The sequence below is a fragment of the Lolium perenne genome, chromosome 3 (assembly GCF_019359855.2).
Source record: "Lolium perenne isolate Kyuss_39 chromosome 3, Kyuss_2.0, whole genome shotgun sequence".
NCBI lineage: Eukaryota > Viridiplantae > Streptophyta > Magnoliopsida > Poales > Poaceae > Lolium > Lolium perenne.
The window spans coordinates 352,333,922-352,358,569 of NC_067246.2; the positions used below are offsets into that span (position 1 = coordinate 352,333,922).

General features: G+C 46.2%; 1 protein-coding gene and 2 long non-coding RNA genes across 3 annotated transcripts; 1 reads left to right on the forward strand and 2 right to left on the reverse strand.

The window, feature by feature from the left end:
• Positions 1-15,837: 15,837 nt before the first annotated feature.
• On the forward strand, positions 15,838-18,635 carry LOC127346220 (uncharacterized). Its single transcript, XR_007879396.1, has 2 exons — positions 15,838-16,841; positions 18,431-18,635. It is a non-coding gene; the product is annotated as an uncharacterized lncRNA (long non-coding RNA).
• Positions 18,636-18,835: 200 nt separating this feature from the next.
• LOC127346221 (uncharacterized) lies at positions 18,836-20,825 on the reverse strand. Its single transcript, XR_007879397.1, has 4 exons — positions 20,648-20,825; positions 20,461-20,525; positions 19,372-19,657; positions 18,836-19,237 (listed from the first exon to the last, which is right to left on the reverse strand). It is a non-coding gene; the product is annotated as an uncharacterized lncRNA (long non-coding RNA).
• A 533-nt stretch (positions 20,826-21,358) lies between these two features.
• LOC127346219 (cytochrome b5) lies at positions 21,359-23,215 on the reverse strand. The gene is made up of 3 exons (XM_051372777.2): positions 23,036-23,215; positions 21,949-22,015; positions 21,359-21,871 (listed from the first exon to the last, which is right to left on the reverse strand). Exons 1-3 carry the CDS (start codon positions 23,120-23,122, stop codon positions 21,615-21,617), a joined length of 411 nt encoding a protein of 136 aa, XP_051228737.1. The 5' UTR covers positions 23,123-23,215; the 3' UTR covers positions 21,359-21,614.
• Positions 23,216-24,648: the final 1,433 nt, after the last annotated feature.

The window sequence follows — 24,648 nt, forward strand, 5'->3', positions numbered from 1 at the left end:
TTGTTAACGAATACTTTTTATATGCATAGAGGAGGTAAACAACATCTCTTTCTTCCTCCACTTGCTCTAGTTGCTGTAGCACTTTTAATTTGCAAAGTTCCTTAGTTATTTGGAGATTTCAAAAATTTTCCTGGCCAGTAATAATAAACTAAATACCCAGAAATGTGCATTTTTCAAAGTTTTCAAAAATTCACAAAAATTATACCGTTGGTCCTATTTTTCGACGAGGCACCTGGGAGCACCAGAGGATGACCTGCGAGGCACCAGAGGGTGCCACACCACAGGCCGGCGCGGCCAAGGAGGGGGGCGCGCCACCCTGTGGTGTGGGCCCCTCCTTGCCCCACTATCTCATCTCTTTCTCCCAGCATCTTCTCTCTCCCGAAAAAACTCGCACCAGGTTCCTCTCACTCGCGTTTTTGCTCAAGAGCTCAGGATTTTTCGATCTCTTTGCTTAGCCCAGATTTCTTGCTGAAATTTGGCACATTTGCTCCTTGAAAATGGAGTGGAATAGATACCAATTGAACCAACAAGAATTGGAAGTCCAACAAGTTATGAGAGTGAATCGTGAAGAGGGAGTATACCCCTCCTACTACCCATGTGCAGATTTCATGAGAAGCGCGGGAATATTTGAAGATGTTCAAAGTCTAATTTCTCGTGCAGGGCTGAGTGACTTTGTTGAGGGAGAGCCAAGACAATATGCAAAATTAACTATGTCTTTTGTGCAGGACTTTAAGTTCAATTGGTCGCGATCTAACCCCACGGTCCAGTATAAAATTTACAACAAAGCTGTCAACTTGCCATTCAGTGATTTTTGTGCAGCAATTAGAGTACCGCAATGGGGATCATGCGAAAAGATAAGGGGATCGCCGCAAGAACTCTTAGACCTCTTCAAGATGATTTGTTATGGAAGGAGTTTCTCAGAGGATAGTGGTAAAATCACTAGCATTCAGCTCCCGGCTATCCGCTACTTTGCCTATTTTATTACTAAATGCGTTCTTGCTAAAAAGATTGGTGGTAAACTTTCTATTCCGGATTTAGCTTTTCTAGCTGCGGCACTGCAAAGTAGTAGGACTTATAATTTGGGGGCATTGATAGCTTATAGACTTGCTACTAACCGTGAGAAAGGTGGAATTTGTGGAGGTCTCTTCGCCTCTCGTTTACTAGCTTTTCATAATGTAGAACCTCATCATTTTGATATTCCATTCCCCATAGAAAAACTTGACATAGCCTCTATGATTAAACATGAATTTGTTTCTGATTCCTCCAACTTGGGTAACCTGTTTTACAAGATGACATTTTATAAGAAAGTCTGGAGAATAACTAAGAAAACTGAGAAATTAGTAAGATTGCCTGCGCCTGTTCTGTCTAACCTTGATTCCAGGGGAGATTGGTCGGTCACAGAAGGTGCACTGGATGCACACATAGAGGGAGGAGGCCAACATGCAAGAGACGACACGGAGGTCGAGGAGCACCTCGACTCATCATCCGATGCAGCAAGTTCCTCGCATCAACATGTTGGGCATGTGGAGCCTCCACGCTTTTCTTCTGCACAGGAACTCTACTATGACTACTCCATGAATTATCCACCGGCGAGGAACAGCGACCCTCGTTGGGGTTGAACTCCACTTAGGCCAAAAGCCTAAGCTTGGGGGGAGGTATACCGGCATCACTCATTCTTTGCATATTATGGTTGCTGGATACTTGTACATATTTGTTTTGTTCGTTTGAGTGGTTTTCTAATGAGAGGAAGATGATATTTGGGGAAGTGCTGCCTGAAAACAGATTCTGGACTGTTACTAGAAAAATTCGTGCGCACAGCCAGAGCGTTATTTTGAGCTGCCAATTTTTGTGCAGGTTCCCCAGGTTGTTATCTAACTTTCATTAGTTGAACACTTTTCGAGCTGAGCAACGTAAGATTTTTGTAAAAATCGATTTCTGTACTGCTGTCAGGTTTTGGCAGATTTCTGCCATCTGGCTTTTCTGTGTTTCTTTTAGTTTGTTATTTCTTGTTTTTGCTTTGTTTCTTTCCCAAAACACAAAAAGACCAAAAATATTTCTGTTGTTTCTCTTCACCATTTGTTTGCTTTGGTTTCTTGCATTTGTTTCGCTTCATTTGCTATTGCCAGTTTGCTATAAGAAAACCCAAAAAGATTTTGCTTTGTTTGCTTGTTTCCTCTTGTTCTTGTTCTCAATTTGAAAACACCAAAAATATTTGCTGTTCTTCTTTGGTTTTGTAAAGTTCTTTATGAGTTCAATGGTCTTCGGTGGCTGGAGCGTGGTTTTCATTTCATATTATCCAAGCTACACAAGTGAAAAGGCAATAATGACGATCTACGACAATCTGATTGTGGTGAGAGGCTGGTATGAACTCTATTTGTTTTCATTTTTGTACATATACTCATCCATGTGAGCATGCTTAGTTGGTTCATGTGAGGTATATGTCATTTAAGAAAGTCTAGTAGTTCATGATCTCTCATGTTTAGCTCCAATTTATTAATATGAGTAGCATGTCATGGATGTTCGCTTGCATTGTTTTATTCATAAGTAAGTATGGCATTGTGGTATCCTCCTCTGAATAATTCATTTATATCGACTTGGCACATGCTCACGCATGCATATGACTGAACCAAAGTCAATTAAGCCTCGATGATTTATATTGCTTCAGAGTTCTTGTATCACTTTTATGCCTCCGTTAATTTATTTTGCCGCAAGCATGATTATGACAGTTACTGCTCTCTTGATTTGTCGCTCCCTAGTCTATTGCTAGCCTTCACTTGTACTGAGCGGGAACGCTGCTCGTGCTTCCAAACACATGAAAACCAAGTTATTCCAGAGTGTCCACTATAAATACCTATGCATGGCATTTCAAACCATTCCAAGTAAATTCTCATGCGCTACCTTTAAAACCTTCAAAATGCTTCTCAATTTGTGTTTATGTTTCATAGCTCATGAGGAAGTATGTGGTGTTTAGCTTTCAACCTTGTCATTTACTTTTGACGGACTCTCATATGGACTAGTTGCACATCCGCTTATCCAATAATTTTGCAAAAAGAGCTGGCAATGGGATTCTCAGTCCCGAATTAATTAACTTAAATAGACACTCCTCCATGGTTTGTGATTGTTGGACGGCACCCGAAGGATTCGGTTAGCCATGGCTTGTGTAAGCAAAGGTTGGGGGGAGTGTCATCATCATAATAAAACTAAAATAAAAAGGCACTCCTTCATGGTATGAGATTGTTGGCAGGCACCCGAGGATTCGGTTAGCCATGGTTTGTGAAAGAAAGGTTGGAAGGAGTGCCAAATAAATATGAAATAACTCATGGGAGCCGCTCTTGAAAGTTCGGTTGGCGAGGTAGTTAGTGTACCCATTACCATTCGTTGACAACGACAAACACCTCTCAAAATAATTTTACTCCTGATTTCAAAAATGAAAAGCTCTAGCGCATGTTAATCCCTGCTTCCCTCTGCGAAGGGTCGATCTTTTACTTTTATGTTGTGTCTCCATTATTTCTTTGAGCACTATCTTGAGAGCACAACTGTCATTCTTAGTATAATATGCTTGTCTCAAAATATGATTGATTGTGGTATAACTTTGATGCTTTTATCTTTGACAATCACTACTTCTAGTCTTTCTATGAACTCCAGAGGTGCCCGGGCATTTATGTTTTGCCAATCAAATACAGGCAAACGAGATACCACTTTATCATACTCTCTTATGAACATTGCAATCCTGCTTATATACATGATTCATGATGCTTATTATTAATTGTTGGTACCTCTCCATGATTGACATAGCTGTTAGATGATCTTATTTGCATGTATCTCATTATGAACTGCTTAAGTATTAGCCATAGCATGAGAATATATACATCATATGAGCAAATGTGTTCGTGAAAGTTCTTTTATCGCTCAGTTGTTAACTGAATTGCTTGAGGACAAGCAATAAGCTAAGCTTGGGGGGAGTTGATACGTCCAAAACGTATCTACTTTCCCGAACACTTTTGCTATTGTTTTGCCTCTAATTTGTGTATTTTGGATGCAACTAACACGAACTAACGCTGTTTTCAGCAGAACTGTTCTGGTGTCTCATTTTTGTGCAGAAATCCAACTTTCGGGAAAATCCTCGGAATTTATGCAGAAGGCCCTATTTTCCCAGAAAACTGACGGAGCCAGAAGGACAAGTCAGGTGGAGGCCCGAGGGCCCCACACCATAGGGCGGCGCGGCCCGGGGGGGCCGCGCGGCCATGTGGTGTGGCCCCCTCGGCCGGCCTCCGACGCCCTCCTTCGGACTATTTATCGGCCTCGACCTAAAAACGCACGGGGAGAAGTCGCCAGAAACCCTCCAGAACGCCGCCACATCGCGAAACTCCGTCGCGGGAGCCAGAAGTCTCCGTTCTGGCACTCCGCCGGGACGGGGAATTGGAGGAGATCATCGCCGCCATCACCGCCAACGCCTCTACATCAACCAGCCATGTTTCCCCCATCCATGTGTGAGTAATTCCCCCGCTGTAGGCCGAAGGGGATGGTAGGGATTGGATGAGATTGGTCATGTAATAGCATAAGATTGTTAGGGCATAGTGCCTAGTGTCCGTAATTGGTACTTTGATGATATTGTTGCAACTTGTTATGCTTAATGCTTGTCACTAGGGCCCGAGTGCCATGATCTCAGATCTGAACATGTTATTGTTTCATCATGATATTCATTGTTTATTGATCTTACCTGCAAGTTGTATACACATGTTGCTGTCCGGAACCGATGGCCCCGAAGTGACAGAAATCGGGACAACCGGAGGGAATGGTAGCGATGTGAGGATCACATGTGTTCACGGAGTGTTAATGCTTTGCTCCGGTACTCTATTAAAAGGAGTACCTTAATATCCAGTAGTTTCCCTTGAGGCCCGGCTGCCACCGGCTGGTAGGACAAAAGATGTTGTGCAAGTTTCTCATTGCGAGCACGCACGACTATATATGGAACACATGCCTATTGATTGCTTTGTACTTGGACACCGTTTTATTATTATCTGCAAATGCCCTGCTATGATTGTTACATGAGTTTCTCTCATCCATGCAACGCCCGTCATCCGTCCCCGTGCCTACAGTATTTTAATCCTGCTGTTTACTAAAATCACTACTGCTGTCTCTCGTTACTCGTCTGTTATTTCACTATCACATCGCTATAAAACCGTTACTATCGATAAACTCTTGCGAGCAAGTCTGTTTCCAGGTGCAGCTGAATTGACAACTCCGCTGTTAAGGCTTCCAAGTGTTCTTTGTCTCCCCTTGTGTCGAATCAATAAATTGGGTTTTACTTCCCTCGAAGACTGTTGCGATCCCCTATACTTGTGGGTCATCATATACCCATCACTTAAAACATTCTTATCATGGTTCATATGCATAGAAGTATCATTAATTTTGGCATAAGAAGAGTTATTCTCATTAATAGTAATGGGAGCAAGATTATTATCAAGAATTTGAACATAGTAAACAAGTTGCATATTAAAAGAATTGTTTTTGGTAATCCAATCATGACTATGACAAGTTTCATAAGGATAATTATAACCTATATCATAGCATTCTTTATAATAATCATCAAAGATCGGAGGCACAGTGTCATCATAAGAAATAGAATAGTTATCTTTCACAGTCGGTTTATCTATGACCATACCATCATTGTTATTAGAAGGAGATGTATCAAACACATAATGATCAGTAGCAAAAGGATTTTCAAACACCTCTTCCCCAAGCTTAGAGCTTTCTATATCATTATGGGAGGAAGCATGGATAGCACTGACACTATGGCAATTATTATCATCATCATTTTCAGAATTAGTTTCCCAGAGATTTGCAATGTCAAAAGTAGTGTGCTCATTCAAATCATGATCGCTAATGTATGTAAAGGGCATAGGAAGATCATCGTATTCAGATTCATTATCACAATAATCATTAGGAGCAACATACTTAAGGTTACCTAGCGTTATCTCATTCACGCGGGAATATGCTGTTACCTCTTTCTTTTTATTCTCCCTCTTCTTCTTCTTCTTCTTCTTCTTCTTCTTCGTTCCCTTCTTCTTCTTCTCTTCCTTCTCCTCGTTCCCTCCTTTAGGAGGAAGAGGCTTGAAGGGTGGCTTATCCGCATAACCTGATTTACTTTCAGAAACAATAGAAGAAACTTGGGAGGATCCCTCCTTTTCATTAATTAGTTGAAAACACACAGCGGTCCTATCATATTTTGGCAAGGTGTCATCTTGTAAAATATTTTGTATGTAAGTATTTGTATGGCTATTATCAATGCAATAAGAAAAACACCCATGCAGGACGTCATCAATATCAAGATCACTCATATGTAACAAAGAGATTTTTCTCGACAGTTCTTCACACCCCAAAAATAAAGTAAGTTCATCATGCTGATTAGGAGTAATTTCATCATCACAATACAAATTTGCAGCACTCATTGGGTTCAAATTATCATTGGAGGAGCATTGAAAATTAAAATGACCCACTTCATGGCAAACTTCACAAATAAAAGGATAGAGGGCACAAACTTTTTTACCAAGATCATCTAGAGCCCTAAGCCACTTTCTAGTTTTTTCATTAATATGATGGATGCAATATTCATCTTTGACTTGATTAATTCCACAAGGTCTATGCATTCCACAAAAATTAACATGCTTATAGGAAATAGCATTCTTAGGAGTTTGAGCATGCTTATTGCAATAATTAACAACAATTTCATTCTTCATGCAAGCCTCTTTAAAAGGTTCATGATACTTATCAAAATTCTTTTTAGGAAATTCAAAATGAGAAGCAAAGGCTTTATAAAGATTTGCAGCAATTTGAGAGTCAAGACCATAAGTAGCACTCATATCTCGAAATTTATCGGTATCCATAAAAGCTTCAATGCATTCATAATCATAATTTATACCTGACTCTTTACCTTTGTTGTTCTCCCATCCTTCAGCGTTGTCCTCAATCCGATCAAGAAGATCCCACCTAGCTTCAACCTCCTTGCTTGTGAAAGATCCCTCCGAACAGGCATCCAGATAGTCCTTGTGTTGTCCTGAAAGTCTCGCATAAAAATTGTTAACAATAACATTACGAGGGAGCTCATGAATGGGACATTTGAGCATTAGTGATTTCAATTTCCCCCACGCTTGAGAAATACTCTCTCCATCACGAGGATAAAAGTTATAAATATAATTCCTATCAATATGCACTTCATGAGGAGAATAAAATTTAGAATAAAAGAGAGATGCAATTTCATCCCAACCAAGAGAATGACTATTCTCCAACAATTTATACCAATGCGCCGCTTTACCAGACAGCGAAACAGAGAATAGCTTCTTCCTCACTTCATCCATAGAGATACCTGCACACTTGAATAACCCGCATAATTCATGCAAAAACAGTAAATGATCTTTAGGATGGACAGTTCCATCCCCTTCATAGCGGTTATCCATAACACGTTCGATAATTTTCATGGGTATCTTGAAAGAAGTACTTGCAGTAGGTGGATTTAAAATATCAGAAGCATCATTAGAGTTATCGCATATGGGAGATAAAGCATTATCAGAGCAAAATATTTCTTCAAAAGCTGAAGAGCAAAAAAGATTATTTTTATATAAACTAGCTTCCCCAAGCTTAGACTTATTCATAGTATTAGTAGTGATTGTGTTCATACTAATAACATTACTACTAGCATGCAATTGAGGCTCCATAGGTTCTTTAATTTTCGCATCACACAATTCATGTCCTAACTTAGGAAATAAATCAAAAAGCTCATAGTTGTATTCCATTATGCCTAACTAGTGTAAACAAGAAACAAAAAGTTGCAATTACAGGATCTAAAGGAAATAGCTTCGAGCACAAACACAATGGCGCCAGAAAAGTACTGTTACCTGGAACCGAAGTATGAGTGCCTTTTACCTTTCCTCCCCGGCAACGGCGCCAGAAAAGTGCTTGATGTCTACGGGAGCTTCTATTCTTGTAGACAGTGTTGGGCTTCCAAGAGCAGAGGTTTGTAGAACAGCAACAAGTTTCCCTTAAGTGGATCACCCAAGGTTTATCGAACTCAGGGAGGAAGAGGTCAAAGATATCCCTCTCAAGCAACCCTGCAACCACAAAGCAAGAAGTCTCTTGTGTCCCCAACACACCTAATACAATAGGTGCACTAGTTCGGTGAAGAGATAGTGAGATACAAGTAATATGGATGAGTGTGAGTGGTAATAGCAATCTGAATAAAATATGGCAGCGAGTAAACATTCAACAAAACAGTAAACAAACGGAGATTCGATGTTTGGAAGCAAGGCCCAGGGATCCTGCTTTCACTAGTGGACACTCTCAACAAAGATCACATAATAGGACTACTCTACACCCTCTTGTTGGATGATGAACACCACTAACTGTGTAGGATTACACGAACCCTCAATGCCGGAGTTAACAAGCTCCACAATATTCAATTTTCATATTTAAATAACCTTAGAGTGTAAGATAGATCAACACAATCACACCGAGAACTAACATAGCATGCACACTGTCACCATCACACTATGAAGGAGGCATAGATCATATCAATACTAACATAGCACTAGTTAACTTCACAATCTACAAGAGATCACAATCATAGCATAAACCAAGTACTACGCGGTGCACACACTGTCACCATTACACCGCGGAGGAGGAATAGACTACTTTAATAACATCACTAGAGTAGCACATAGATGATATTCAACTTGATCACAAAGAGAGAGAGATGAACCACATAGCTACAGCGGAGCCCTCAGCCTCGGGGGTGAATTACTCCCTCCTCATCATGGAGGCAGCGATGGCGGTGAAGATGGCGGTGGAGACGGCGGTGGAGATGGCTCCGGGGGCAATTCCCCGTCCCGGCAGGGTGCCGGAACAGAGAGTTCTGTCCCCCGAATTGGACTTTCGCGATGGCGGCGGCTCTGGATGGTTTTCTCTGTTTTCGTCGAACTCGTCGATGTTTTTAGGTCAGGGACGAATATATAGGCGGAGAGTCGGAGTCGGAGGGGCCACGGGGTGCCCAGATGATAGGGGGCGCCCCCCTTGGGCCGCGCCGCCCTGTGGGGTGGGGCCCCCTGGCTCCCCTCTGACTTTTCTCCGGTGCTCTGGAAGCTTCCCGAAATTATAAGATCTCCGGTGTTGATTTCGTCCGATTCCGAAAATATTTCCTTACTAGGATTTCTGAAACCAAAAACAACAGAAAACAGCAACTGGCCTTTCGGCATCTCGTCAATAGGTTAGTTCCGGAAAACGCATAAATATGACATAAAGTGTGCATAAAACATGTAGATATCATCAATAATGTGGCATGGAACATAAGAAATTATCGATACGTCGGAGACGTATCATGCTACCTTTAAAATTTATATCCTCTACCTTTACAATATATAGCTCATGGGACAAATAGCCTAAAAACTATTGTGGTATTGAATATGTACTTACGCATTTTATCTCTTATTAAGTTGCTTGTTGTGCGATAACCATGTTCCTGGGGACGCCATCAACTACTCTTTGTTGAATATCATGTGAGTTGCTATGCATGTCCGTCTTGTCTGAAGTAAGGGAGATTTACCACTAGTTGAATGGTTAGAGTATGCATACTGTTAGAGAAGAACATTGGGACGCTAACTAAAGCCATGAATCATGGTGGAAGTTTCAGTTTTGGACAAATATCCTCAATCTCATATGAGAACATTAATTGTTGCTAAATGCTTATGCATTAAAGAGGAGTACATTATCTGTTGTCTATGTTATCCCGGTATGGATGTCTAAGTTGAGAATAATCAAAAGCGAGAAATCCAATGCGAGCTTTCTCCTTAGACCTTTGTACAGGCGGCATAGAGGTACCCATTTGTGACACTTGGTTAAAACATATGTATTGCGATGATAATCCAGGTAATCCGAGCTAATTAGGACAAGGTGCGGGCACTATTAGTATACTATGCATGAGGCTTGCAACTTGTAGGATATAATTTACATGATGCATATGCTTTATTACTACCGTTGACAAAAAAATTTCTTGTTTTCAAAACCAAAGCTCTAGCACAAATATAGCAATCAATGCTTCCCTCTGCGAAGGGCCTTTCTTTTACTTTTATTTTGAGTCAGTTTACCTATTTCTCTCCACCTCAAGAAGCAAACACTTGTGTGAACTGTGCATTGATTTCTACATACTTGCATATTGCACTTGTTATATTACTTTACGTTGACAATATCCATGAGATATACATGTTACAAGTTGAAAGCAACCGCTGAAACTTCATCTTCCTTTGTGTTGTTTCAATACCTTTACTTTGAATTTATTGCTTTATGTGTTAACTCTTATGCAAGACTTATTGATGCTTATCTTGAAAGTACTATTAATGAAAAGTCTTTGCTATATGATTCATTTGTTTACTCATGTCATTTACCATTGCTTTGTCGCTGCATTCATTACATGTGCTTACAATAGTATGATCAAGATTATGATGACATGTCACTCCAGAAATTATCTTTGTTATCGTTTACCTACTCGGGACGAGCAGGAACTAAGCTTGGGGATGCTGATACGTCTCCAACGTATCGATAATTTCTTATGTTCCATGCCACTTTATTGATGATACCTACATGTTTTATGCATACTTTATGTCATATTTATGCATTTTCCGGCACAAACCTATTAACAAGATGCCGAAGAGCCAGTTGCTGTTTTCTGCTGTTTTTGGTTTCAGAAATCCTAGTAAGGAAATATTCTCAGAATTGGACGAAATCAACGCCCAGGGGCCTATTTTTCCACGAAGCTTCCAGAACACCGAAAGGGAACCGAAGTGGGGCGACGAGGCGCCGCCACACTAGGGTGGCGCGGCCCAGGGGGGCCCGCGCGGCCCTAGCGTGTGGGGCCCCCGTCAGCCCTCCGACTCCGCCCTTCCGCCTACTTAAAGCCTTCGTTGCGAAACCCCCAGTACCGAGAGCCACGACACGGAAAACCTTCCAGAGACGCCACCGCCGCCAATCCCATCTCGAGGATTCAGGAGATCGCCTCCGGCACCCTGCCGGAGAGGGGAATCATCTCCCGGAGGACTCTTCACCGCCATGGTCGCCTCCGGAGTGATGAGTGAGTAGTTCACCCCTGGACTATGGGTCCATAGCAGTAGCTAGATGGTCGTCTTCTCCTAATTGTGCTTCATTGTCGGATCTTGTGAGCTTCCTAACATGATCAAGATCATCTATCTGTAATGCTACATGTTGTGTTTGTTGGGATCCGATGAATAGAGAATGCTATGTTATGTTGATTATCAATCTATTATCTATGTGTTGTTTACGATCTTGCATGCTCTCCGTTATTAGTAGAGGCTCTGGCCAAGTTTTTGCTAGTAACTCCAAGAGGGAGTATTTATGCTCGATAGTGGGTTCATGCCTCCATTAAATCTGGGACAGTGACAGAAAGTTCTAAGGTTATGGATGTGTTGTTGCCACTAGGGATAAACCATCGATGCTATGTCTAAGGATGTAGTTGTTGATTACATTACGCACCATACTTAATGCAATTGTCTGTTGTTTGCAACTTAATACTGGAAGGGGTTCGGATGATAATCTGAAGGTGGACTTTTTAGGCATAGATGCATGCTGGATAGCGGTCTATGTACTTTGTCGTAATGCCCAATTAAATCTCACTATACTCATCATATCATGTATGTGCATGGTCATGCCCTCTTTATTTGTCAATTGCCCAACTGTAATTTGTTCACCCAACATGCTTATTCTTATCGGAGAGACGCCTCTAGTGAACTATGGACCCCGGTCCATTCTTTTACATCGAATACAATCTACTGCAATACTTGTTCTACTGTTTTCTGCAAACAATCATCATCCACACTATACATCTAATCCTTTGTTACAGCAAGCCGGTGAGATTGACAAGCTCACTGTCACGTTGGGGTAAAGTAATTTGGTTGTGTTGTGCAGGTTCCACGTTGGCGCCGGAATCCCTGGTGTTGCGCCGCACTACACTTCGCCGCCATCAACCTTCAACGTGCTTCTTGGCTCCTACTGGTTCGATAAACCTTAGTTTATTACTGAGGGAAAACTTGCTGCTGTACGCATCACACCTTCCTCTTGGGGTTCCCAACGGACGCGTGTTGTACGCGTATCATTCACCCAACACTTGCCACTTGTTATTGGAGAGTTACCACTAGTGTAGATCGCTGGGAACCCCGGTCCATCTCTCATCATCATATACTCGTTTCTATATGACATTGGAAGTAGTATCAACTATTTTCTGGTGCCATCGCCTCTGTGTTATTGCTACTACTGCTGTGTTACTGTTACTATTGCTCTCATATTACTGCTGCTTTCACATCACCCCTGTTACTAGTGCTTTTCCAGGTGCAGCTGAATTGACAACTCAGTTGTTAAGGCTTATAAGTATTCTTTACCTCCCCTTGTGTTGAATCAATAAATTTGGGTTTTACTTCCCTCGAAGACTGTTGCGATCCCCAATACTTGTGGGTTATCAACGGTGGAACGCGCGGAAAAGTTCCCGCGCGCGCGAAAAGCCCTTTGGCGCGCGCTCGCGCCCAAGTTTCTCGCTAGGCCGCCGGCTATAAAAGACAGAGGCGGCCAGAGACCGCATCACACCCTCTCCACCGTCCTCTCCCCCTCCACCTTCTCCGGCGCCTTGCCGCGCACCCTGCAGGCCACGTGGGCCAAGCTCTCCCTCGCCGCTCGGGCTAGGTTCCCGCGGACGGAGGAGGAGGAGCGCGAGGACGCGCGGTGGGTTGCCGACGATGACGCGCTCCGCGCCGCTGCCGAGGCGGCGGCGAAGAAGGAAGGGGACGCGGAGATGGTGGAGGCGGCCGCGGACGGCTGGCACGAGACCGCGGACGGCTGGTACGAGGCCACGGACGGCGCGGAGGAGGAGTCCGTGAACGAGGAGGACCTCGCGCTGGCCAACATCAACGCCGCCATCGAGGAGCGCCTCGCCGACCTCACGCACGTGACGAAGGAGCACGAGGCGACCTGCCAGGCCGGCCGCCGCCGATTAGGTGATCTCCTCGGGCAGAAGAACGAGCTGCTCGCTATGCGAGCAGCCCGCCACCTCATCCAGATGCCCTCGCCCGAGCGGCGCGCCCGGGAGGCTGCTGCGTCGGTGGAGCGCGGCCGACAAGAGTGCATGCACCGGCGGAACGGGAACCACGAGGCCCAGGCCGCCGTCCGCGTCCGCCTGGAGGCGCTCACCGCTGTGGAACGCGCCGCCCTGCAGGAACTGGAGCTATGCGGGAAGCGGATGGTGCCGCCTCAGGAGGCGGAGCGCGAGCGCGCCCGAGGCGCGCGAGCGGAAAGGAGGAGGATGAAGTCCTCCGCCGCGCCACCCAGCTCGTAAGCTGGAGTGGAATCCTCACGCGTACAGGCCGCCCGCGTCGAGTGAAATCCACGGCCCCGACGGCAAGGGAGTCATCGGCGAGGGAATCGCCGGCGAGGCCGCCGGCCCCGTACGTATTAGGATAGAAGTAGTAGGCTAAAAAAATGTAATGGTTCCTTTGAATGAAAAGAATTCTATTCCTATGACACGCGGGCCATGGGCGGACGCGAGCGACCAGCATTCGATGTCCGCGGCCACGCAAACTCACCCCAAATTTGGACCGGGTTTGAATCGTCCGGACGCCGCGGCCATCCGTTTTAGGGATGGGTCCGCGCACTGGGCCGTGTTTTTGTTCGGCTCGATCCATCCGGACGCGCGAGCGCGATTTAGGTCGCCCGATTGAAGATGGCCTAGGCGCACGGAGTGGCTCACTAGAAACTACCGAATCGGCCATTGTCGCTGGGCCTGGCCGCGGGTGCTTTAGGCTTCGCGCTAGTGCAACCCAGCAAAGCATCCAGGTAACCAAACTCCCGATTTTCGTCCAAATTAGGCCTGATCGGACCATCTGTAGGCTACCAAACACACCCAAAGTTTATATCCATAACAACTCGTTGTGGAGGTGGCTCGTAAAACGGTAATGCTACACCTACGGACGAATCGGGCTACGGAATGCTACGCGCTGACGAGTCGAGCTGGCGTGGATAAGTTTCTCCGTCCCAGGAAAAAAGAAAATTCATTTGGAAAATATCCATCAATCCCAGCCGAGCTCCGCTTCTCTTCAGGTGGCGCGCGACCAAGCCCTCCTTGGCGCCGGCGCGGCGACCTCCCGCTTATCGACGGAGGCGCGGCGACACCCTCGTCGGGAGCGGCGCGGGGACCTACCCCTAGTCGGTTGCGGCGCGGTGACCTTCCCTGCTTTTCAGATGGACGGCGACTTCCAACAGAGTGGAATCTCTTGGTGGTAGGCGGCGGCGCGGAGAGCTTGTTCTCGTCGGAAGCAGCGCGTCGATTCCCCACTCACAGAAACGGATCTCATAGGGTTTGGTGTTAAAACTATAATTTTCAGAATTTATAGTGCAAGTGTGCTGAAGAATTTGTCTTCTCTCTTAATGCAACTCTCTTTCAATTTCTGTTCGTGGGTATACAACGGGCGGATGGATGATGCTAATGTGGTCTAGACTGAGATCAAGGCGATAAGATTGCTGACTGATTGCTAAAGGATTGCTACCGGGTTCTTCTCTGCAGGAGCATGCAAATTTTGGTAGTGGACTAGTAAATAAGCCCGTGCGTTACCGCGGTTGATTAAAATTCTGACCTTCGATCCAAAATCTTATTTTTTCCAGAATATTAGGGCATCTCCAACAACGGATGCGAAGCTATCGTTTCCGACCGGGCGATCGAAATATGCGCCTGCACCTCTACCAGCGGCACGATGCATAGTGCTCAGGATGTCCGCGCAGACGCAAACACGGCTCAAATATGCGCCTTGGATGCGTCGGTGCGGACGCTGCGCGGTTCCGCATCGTGACCACGTCCTACCACCACGGGCCCGCCTAGCAGCGAGCGCGAGGCATGTTTCGGCTGCATCTCTTCGGTGGCCCTCGCTTTCGCGTCTGCGTCGCAGATGTCAGCGCGCTGCCATCAATGGCATTGTGCCCCGCACACGCCCGACCTTTAAAAGGCGACCGACATCGTCCCAGCCATCGCCCTCACCTCCCTACCACCGCCGCACCGCGCCTCCACTCCCACAGCCACGACCACGTGTCTCCGCGTTACCATCGGGAAGAAGAAAGAATTCGAGGCATCTAGCAGCGGTGTGAAGGAGGCCTGGTCAAACGGGGTGCCGCTCGCCGTCGACATGGCGTGCCTCATGCACGACAACTGGGTGTCGTGTGGCAACTGGCGGGACGTGTACCTTCCTAGCGCAGGCATCAATACCTACCGCCAGACCTCCGTGCGCGCCGACCCATCCTACGACGTCGACTCCGATCGATGGCACACGTAGCGCGGGATTGAGACAAACAACATGAGGAAGGCGGGATTTCTCGGCGACTGGGACTACCCATACAGCCCTCCTCCGTCGCACCCACACCTTGTTGCGCCTCGTAATCACGCCAGCCGTCGCCGACGATGCCGCGCTGGCCTACTACAATGAGGAGGCAAAGGATAACAGCGACGACATCATCGCCACCGTATTCTACGACTGGCGAACGGCCAGGAAGGAGGGCCGAGAGTTCTAGCTATCGGACACCACGACGAGGGGGTATTCACTATGTAAATCTCTTTTTTATTTTTCTTTTATTCCCTATGTAAATTATGCTTTTTAATTGAGTGGAAAATCTTTTAGAAAAAATATGTGTCAGCCCGCTGGAGGCACCATAGACGCAGATGGACGTGCGGTTGATTTTGACCATTGAAGCCGACGCAAACCGTCAATTTTAGCGTCCGTTTCATGTCGGCCTGCTAGAGATACCCTTAGAAACAACTTTCCGATACGACACTGCAAGGTACCAGACGGGAGGCGACATAATTGCCAAATATTTCGTATGGAGTTTTATTCATTTTTGAATGTTTCCGTATCACCATGCATTTATCTTTTGTGACGAAAGAGTAGCCTACTATTATTTAAGAAGGATGCAGGCACGTGCTTCTTTTTATTTATGCACCATCCTAGCAAGTAAGGAGCTCATAATCCCGTTTAAAAGAAAAAAAAAAGGCTTTTTAGTTTGTGAGGGAGAGCGCCCAGCAACCGGCCAGACCCAAACCTATCTTCCCTTGGTCGTATCCTCCTCCACACACTTCGCCTGCGCCGCCGCCCATTCTCCTCTCCAGGCCTTCTCTCTCGGCGACCTCGTCCGGAGCAGACGGACTTCCTTCTTCTCTACTTCCGGCAAGCGCGAGCTCCTCTGGAGCCAGCTCGTTTCAGCACCCACCACCATCGTCGACAGCCCGTGTCCGAGCTTGCCTCTTTCCTCCAGTCCTCCGTCCGGGTCAAGATTTATTTTGGTCGCTCCACTCATTTGATGCCGGCAACACCCTCCTTTAATTCCTTTCCTTTAATTCATGCAGGCAGCGGATCTCATACCAACCAATGGTGTTATTTCTTCATGATTCCCTTGCTGATATTCCAGGCAAATTCGAAGGTATATAAACCGGTGAAATTGATTGTACGGAAGCGATGTGGGACTATTGAACCTAGAAAATCAAAGCTACGCTTTCGTTGGATGGATTTGCCGGTTGCGCGCTTTGGTGAATATCTGTTAGGCCTAAGAAAGAGGAAGCCCAAGTTCATGGGCTGCGTATGAAGGAGGTACGTCCGATGTGAAGGCCGTTCGCGGAACCGTTTTTTCTCTCTCGACGAACCATTTTCGTGACTAAGCGGTGGCACTGCTTGTAAATATTTCTAAAAAGTATGGATAGATCTAAAACGGACGAAAATAGAGGGGAGAAACCTTCCTTCCTTTATTAGTAGGTATAGGTATAGACTAGCAAAAGTGCCCGTGCGTTGCACCGGGAGAAATATTATCATCGTCGATGTTGGTCACACTTTTTCCTAACCATGAGAACATAATCAATTATAAGACCCCATCGCTGCATTGACTTGTAACACTGCAGATATGTATATGGTGGATGCCACCCTTATATAAATTTTAGTAAGATATGAATCAAAATGAATTTTCAGCTAAAATAAATTTTTATTGATGAAGAATGTGACTTCATTTTTGTTAATAGACGAAGGAAATCACTATTGTGAATTTATTTTATTGACGGGACGAAGAGTTCTTAAGAGGAAGTTAGATCGCTGGTACTATCTAAAATTAGGGTTGTTTTATGGTTTGCGCAAACGTCCAAAACAAAATGTCCTTCCAAAATGTCCTTCTTAACGGTTTGGCTGGGCTTAAAATTGTAGCATGGCAAAGTATGCCCCAAAGGAAAACTAAATATTTATATCAATCTAAAAAACAAAGCCATGTTGGTACGGACCAGTACCACACGATGGTTGTGCGGCTTAACGTTTAATCAGTCAGCTCACATCTCCACATAATGGCTTCCTGATGGTCCTCTTTCGCGCAGCCGTAGTTGTCACTTATTGGCCCATCAGAGAAGGTATTTGCGCCCAGCAGCCAAATCGGCCAAGGCCCAGGATAGCAAGTACAAATCGTAACCCTATCCTCTCCCCTAGGCTCAGAACGCAGACACGCTTAATTGCCGGCCGCCGCCTCTGGCCGGCGTCCGCTGCTGCCCATCGACGCCTCGGCTGCCTCTCTAGCCGCGCCGCACCTGCCATAGACGCCTACAACCACCGGCTCCTCTATTCTGGTGGCCGCGGCGAGCGACGCTGCTGCGCCGGGCCGTCGGAGCGCGCCCCTGCGGACGCTCGAGCCGGCCAAGCGAGACGCCCGCTCCAGAGCTCTGCCGCTGACATGGCAGCACCCCTCCGCCAAACTCCGGCACCTTGCCCGCTCCAGAGCTCTGCCGCTGACATGGCAGCACCCCTCCGCCAAACTCCGGCACCTTGCCCTCTTCGCTTGTCCCGTCTGGCAGAGCGCAGCTGCCGTCGACCTCCGACACCTTGCCTCTCCGCTTTCCCCTTCCATCAATTGCCTTCCGTCCCTCCTTTGATCGGCCATGCCGCCACCCATCAATTCTCTCTCATTGGCCGGCGGAAGTTAATTTGTTTCTGATCACATCTTATTGAGCGGCTTGTTAATTCCAGAAGTATTGACGTATATAAACCAGCCAAATTCATTATAATATAGCGAGGTGGGACTATTGGGCAAAGTATTAGGCGTGTCAGATGGGTTTTACAGCTTTTTAGCGGCATGCAACCGATTCATTGCTATGGGCCAGACGCATCAAGGTTGCTATGGCCCAGGGCCCAGGCTAGATCGGGGATAGTCCGCATCGAACACCCAGTGCGAGCAAGCTTGTTGGTTTGCGAGAAAACAATTGAACCGGTACGGTGGTATTGGTGCGTTATATGTAAATTGGTGGAAGGCCAAAACGATCTAGAAAAAAAGCGTTAACGAAACTTTTTGGCAGAAACCTTAGCTCCTTTATTATTAGGTATAGATTAGTCCTAGGGACGATGGATTGTTCTGCAGCCTGTAGTATATAGTTTGTGAATGTAGAAACAAGGCTGGGTTGTATGATTTCTTATCAGGGTAAAAATTGTGTGGCACGGCTTAGCTGTGCACTTGTATTGTGTTATCTTTGTTCCATCCTACTCTGTAAGCTTCACGTTTATATTTACATGAATACATATTGTTCAGATGTACTTGCAATATGGGTTCTATCCTTGTGCCTTGTTGTACTGCTGCTAGCTAATGGTTTGGCTTCCAATATGCTCAATTACCTGGTTCTTATTTCCGGTCCTAGGATTTACAGTGAGATGTAGTTTGGATAGTTTCCAAGCTAACACAGACATTCTGAACTGTCAGTGAAAAGAAGTGCATATGCACAATGGGCATCTACTTGGAAAATTGCAATTGCATATAATTTTGTAATCAGTTCAAATACAACATGAAGAATCCAGATTCAGAAACATAAATACGTTTACTTTCTACTACCCTGTGCCTATAAGTTTTTACACTAAAATTTCCATGTACATGTAGATTATAAGAAAGGTCTGCATCCAACATCCTTAAATTAAGTTCATGTCTAACTTCGATGCATGGTATTGTTGGACTCTCCAATTCCATCAAAGCGTAATTGTGAAGAACTGGACAGAGGAGCGGAGTTTTGCTGAACTTGATACATCATGCTTGTATATTTTCCAAGAATTCGAGGCATAACAACAGACAATGAACCTCCATATGGTAATGCAGTTGCCATGGTTGGATTAATGTTGCTAACACCAAAGTCAAATGGTTCCTGCACCAAACAAGTTTAGAAGGTAAATTAGATGTCAAAGTACTTACTACATAGACAAATAAAGAGACAAAAATATATACATGAATTGGATCATAAATTAATTTTTAGAAACAGCAAGATGAGAAAAAATGTACCACAAATGTTCTGTAAGGTAGTGGAGTTGTCATGATTTGATTTACGTTGCTAGAACTAATGCCAAAGTCAAAAGATACCTGCTACAGATAAAGTCGTAAAAGACATGGATGCAGTATGTACTGAAAGATAAAAACTAAGCTACACAATAATCCATGTAGAATATTAAGATTAGTTACCCGCAAATGCAGATGGCTAAGTATCAGGAAAGCCAAGTTGGGTTTGATCAATCGACTTGAACATGTTTCTCTTCCCTAGAATGATCTTCAGTAGCTTGGCGTTTTCAATCTGGAGGCTTGCTCCAGTACAACCCCCTCCCAAACTTACAAAACTCAACCGGTATTATTTAGGCCCATATCCAAACCCAAATCCAAAACTTAGTATTCCCACGTATAGGCATACAGGCATACAGTCGCCGCAAGACAGTCCGGCGGGCATCGCAAGACAGTCCGGCACCGCAAGACTGTCCAGCGTGAACACCACAAGACAGTCCGGCGCCACAAGAGAATCCAACGCAAGCACCGCAGTCCGGTTAGTCTCGTTCCCAACGCGATGGACAGTCCGGCCGAATTGCACCGGACTGTCCGGGGCGGACTATCCGGCCGTTCGTCGCGCCATCACGCCGCCGTCTAGCCTGCACGCCGCCCCAACCATACCGGTACGGACCTACGAGACATTGCCGAGACTCGTGTCGTCTAGCTTCGCCTCACAGTGCCTCGTGGCTGCCCATCACCACCTTGTTGCTCCTCCCGCCCAACGGCCACGACCGCCACCGCGCTGATGAATCACCACCAATAATCCACATACATACATAATTATATACATACGTATGCGGTATACAATTTAGTTGGATCATACGGGTTTTGTACAGGGCTACGTATACCCGTTTAATATTAAACGAAGGGGTATCAAGCGATCTCAAGCGTCCTTGTATTTAAGTTTGCTTTGAGTTTAGGGGAGGGGTTGTACCGGAGCAAACGCCTTCAATCTGAACCTACAGTGTCGTCAGTTGCATAATTAGCCAAACGTTCGGCGGCCGCCGGTGGCAAACGGCAAGGTCTATCTTTGGGTTAAGGAATATGGTAAGGTACCTGTGTGCGGTTTGGCCATTCACGACGGCTCAATGGAGAAAGCTCGACGTGATCGATCTGAAGTTCTAAACAAAGGCAAAACGTACGGCTTCAGCTATTGGTTCATTGCATAATTAGCTGAATGTCCGCCGGCCACCAATGGCACGACTGCGAGGTCTGATTACTGGTTGAGGAAGATGGTGAGTACCTGCGTGCTGCCCGGTGGTTCACGACGGCGTGGTGGAGGAAGCTCGGCGTGATCGATCTGATCAAGGGCAACCGTACAGGGAAGCTTCAGGTGTTGGATGCAAAATTAGCGGGACACCCTTTTGGTTGCACAATTAGCGCGGCCGTTTTTTTTTCTGTCATTCAGCAGCCACGTCTGATTCCGTGTGTAGCATTATCGCTCGTAAAATGCATAGGGGAACCGCTGGCTGAGGTCGCTTCCCTGACTTCTCGCCGGCTGACTCCCCCGTGGAGGCATGGATGGATACCTAATCAAGCAACAAAAAAAATACATTTTCTGGCATTTCAATTTAGACGTCGTGGCCTCGTCTTCTATATGTGGACGATGCGTAGCAAGATGGAAAGTACGTCTAATACGGTGCCCCAAAGCAAGGAACGTCGTCAGATCCATTCACCTTGCATCTTGTACTGAATGTTAGCACTGAGCAGCAGCATCTGTTACAGCATGACTGAGAATGTGCGTATGACACGCGGAGCCTCTGTGAAAAGTGTCACACTTCTAAGCTATGGCTGCCAATGTAAATCCGTGAATTGTTGGGGCTGCTGCTTTTTTTGCTTCTGTGAAAGATGTAGCTTGCTATTGCCAAAATAATACTACACATTTTAGCATGGACACATCATTTAGCGTGACAACATCCAGCAAAAGAAACATGTACAGTACGAAAATTAGACGAATCACATCAAATAAGAATAACATTCATCAGCAAGATGGGAAAATATACCCAGATATCTATCGGTTTCAAGTCACGAATTACCAGTGGATGTCTTTGAACCAGTTCCCAAATTTCCACGATGGTACAAAATATGCATGCAATCCCCACTAAACTTATTCAGTTCACCATCTTTCGACAGACTGATTGTTGATATAACAGTACTAAGCAGATTCTGACTCGGTGTAGAATATCCATAGTAAAGACTGATAAACAATTCTAGGCAGACTCCGACTTGGTGTAGATCCGTACGGCGACAGCCAGGCCGAGTATGGCGAGGGGGACCAGGAACTGGAGGATCTTGATGACGAACTCAGGGGTCTTGTCCTGGTTGTAGTGCGGCTGCTTGGGAGGCGTGTACTTCACCTTAGTGGGTATCGTGGTCGCATCGATCTCGCCAACGTAGTACTCATCCATCATCGCCCGTGCGGTCGTGCTGTGCCCTACGTCCTCAAAGTCGTCGGTCGCATCCTTGGCTGCAATTCGAATGGGGCTTTGTAAGCTGAAATGGCATACCCTTGTTTACCAAAGAATCATGGGGAAAGGCAAGTACCAGTTGAGGAGAGCAGGACGTCGTCGCCTCCAGGGTGGTCATCGAGGAACTTGGTCACATTGTACACCTATAGAGCAACAAAATTCTTGAGTGAGTTTGGGTTTTGTGGAAACTAGAATAAACATTTTCAACTTGAACGTGTATGTAATTTGCAAGAGAACATCAACACAATAACTGCACACTTAGATTGCAATGCCTGGCTTTTGGAATTATCCTAGCAAACATTGTGGCCGCGTCAACATCTTCTCTGGATGGAAAAGCAAAAGCTGGCCCCAGGAAGATGACATAGTACCAAACGGTACTATTAGTGCAGCAGAAACACTGAACAGGATGTAATCCCGCGGTTGTCAATCAAACATTCACTACTATATGAACAAAGCAGCGTAATAATTCATGTCAACAGAAAAGTGAGGATGAAACAGGTCAGCGCGCTGTGTAATAACCCAATAAAAACAAATAAATAAAAAGGAAGTGCATTATGTTGCATGATATCTCGTGAAGAAAACTGGACCGCATCGCCGGTTCCAGCTACTAAACTGAACAGGAGCGCTTCAGTTGTTCCAATAAATCTCGCGAGTAAACAAGGACAGGCGTTCTATGCATAGGTGCCCCTAACCAGCGGCTACGGAGATGAAGACGACTCTAGCAGAATCAAGTGCTGGGAATTATAAGATTCTCATCTCACTGCAGCATATACTATATATACATATTTCCTGATATCTTTGTGATGACATACTGTGCAGTTGACCGGCAATTGAGGTTTATATATATATAATAAGAAACAAAAAGAAATTGACATGGAAAGGCCGGAACTGCACCCGGAGAGAGCTCCCTGGATCTAAAATCCATGGAGTAGACAAGCGCGAACCGAAATTCCTAATGGATTTATGCAGTTGAAAAGAGAAGCCCAGATCAGGAGCAACTGTGATACAGACAATTCTTATGACGAAGGTTGTAGGACGCAAGTGATAATTGATCCGCACAGCACGCGATCCGCCTGGCGGAGATTCCCAAGAAAGCGAAAGCGAAAGAAGGCACCGGATCTCGCTGAGCAGTGGAGGAAGGAAGAGAACGAGAAAGGAGGGACCTTGCCGCCGATGACGAGCCAGCAGTCGTCCTTGGAGCTGTGCTTGGCGACCTCCTCGAGGGTGAACACCTTGGACGACGACGACATCTTCTTGTCTCCGAAGAAGAGCAGAGAGGGAGGTAGGGGAAGAAGAGAGTGGTGGATGGGGTTTGGATCTCTCCGAGCAGAGAGTAGGAGGGAGGAAGAGAAGGAGAATTGATTGGGGTAGGTGTGGTGCTGAGGTGTGGGAGGTTTTGGACGGGCCCACCGGTCATTCTCGGTTAGTAAGGTTGGGGAGTTTGACCCACCTACCCCAGCCGGCCACATCTCTACCTGGCGTACGCCGTGTGCTCACCATACTCCGTCTCTTCTCTGTGGGCGCCGCACTACCCAACCTTTGGTTAGCAAGATCAATTTAGCAGCATCACCATCAACTACTACCTTCCTCCCAGGTCCCCTAAATCCGGCACCTCCGTATAGGGGACGGGACGCTAGCACTGCATCCTTTATTTGAGAAGATGTTCTCACACCGGCGTCCCTAAATCGGTGGCTCCGATAGATTTTTTTTACAAAAAACTAAATATTTTTACTTGAGTTTCATTTTAATGTCATTCAGGATCGAGGAATGAATAATATTTTCGGGTAAATCCGAGTAAACATTATTCACTCCTCGACCCCGGATGACATATGAAACATGCTTCATCTCTAGCATACTACCTACTGGCCATCTGGCTCTATGAAGGTGGACGATCGCCCGCCGTTCTCTTCGGTGCTCTCTCCCCTCCTTTCTTCGCTGCTCCTCCGTCGATGATCCCCTGCTCTCTCCGCCACGAACGTCAAGTAGGCAGCTCTATCTGCGGCCACCGCCTCCTGACGCAGCTGCCGCTCCAGGTCCTCCCACCGCCGACGGTGATCCAACTCCTGCCTCTGTAGGCGGAGCTGCATCTCCGCCAAATGCCGCCGCTCGCAGAATTCATCCTGACGCCGCGTCTCCTCCCGTTGCAGCCGCCGCAGCGCAAGCTCCTCCCACCCCTTCTATTGGTGCGCTTCCCACCGGCGTTGGCTCAGCTCCTCCCGCCGCCACCGCGCCTCCAGGAACTCCAGCCGCTCCGCCTCCTCCCGCTGCCGCCGCTCTACCTCCTGGCCCTGCCGCACCGCCTCCCGCCGCGTCTCCCGCAGCCGCCGCGCCTCCTCGTGCTCCCGATGTCCGACTCCTAGCCCTGTGATACGTCCAATTTGCATCACTATTTTATATCATAATTTGCTGTTATTCATTGATATATTTCATGTTTGGACATAATACTTATGTTATTTCATCTATTTTGCATGTTTCATGATTATTGGAGGATCGAGCACCGGAGCTAGGATTCTGCTGGAAAAAGCACCGTCAGAATGCAATATTTCGAAGATCAACAGTTGAAGGAAATTATACCAAAAATCCTATTTTTCCAGATGACGAAGGAAGCCAGAAGGGGGAGCTGAGGGGACCCGAGGTGGGCCCACCCCATAGGCCGGCGCGGCCTAGGGCCTGGCCGCGCCGCCCTGTGAGGAGGGGGGCCCACAGCCCCTCTCGCCTCCTTTTCTTCGCGAACTCCTTCGTCCCGAAGACCTAAGCCACAGAGGGTACCTCGCGA

Bases quoted from the DNA above. Each gene is read 5' to 3' on its own strand.
- LOC127346219 (XM_051372777.2), bottom strand. From the start codon at position 23,122: ATGTCGTCGTCGTCCAAGGTGTTCACCCTCGAGGAGGTCGCCAAGCAC. The intron at 22,016-23,035 runs GTCCCTCCTTTC...GTTGCTCTATAG, and splicing joins GGCTCGTCATCGGCGGCAAG to GTGTACAATGTGACCAAGTT. The intron at 21,872-21,948 runs GTACTTGCCTTT...TTCGAATTGCAG, and splicing joins CGTCCTGCTCTCCTCAACTG to CCAAGGATGCGACCGACGAC.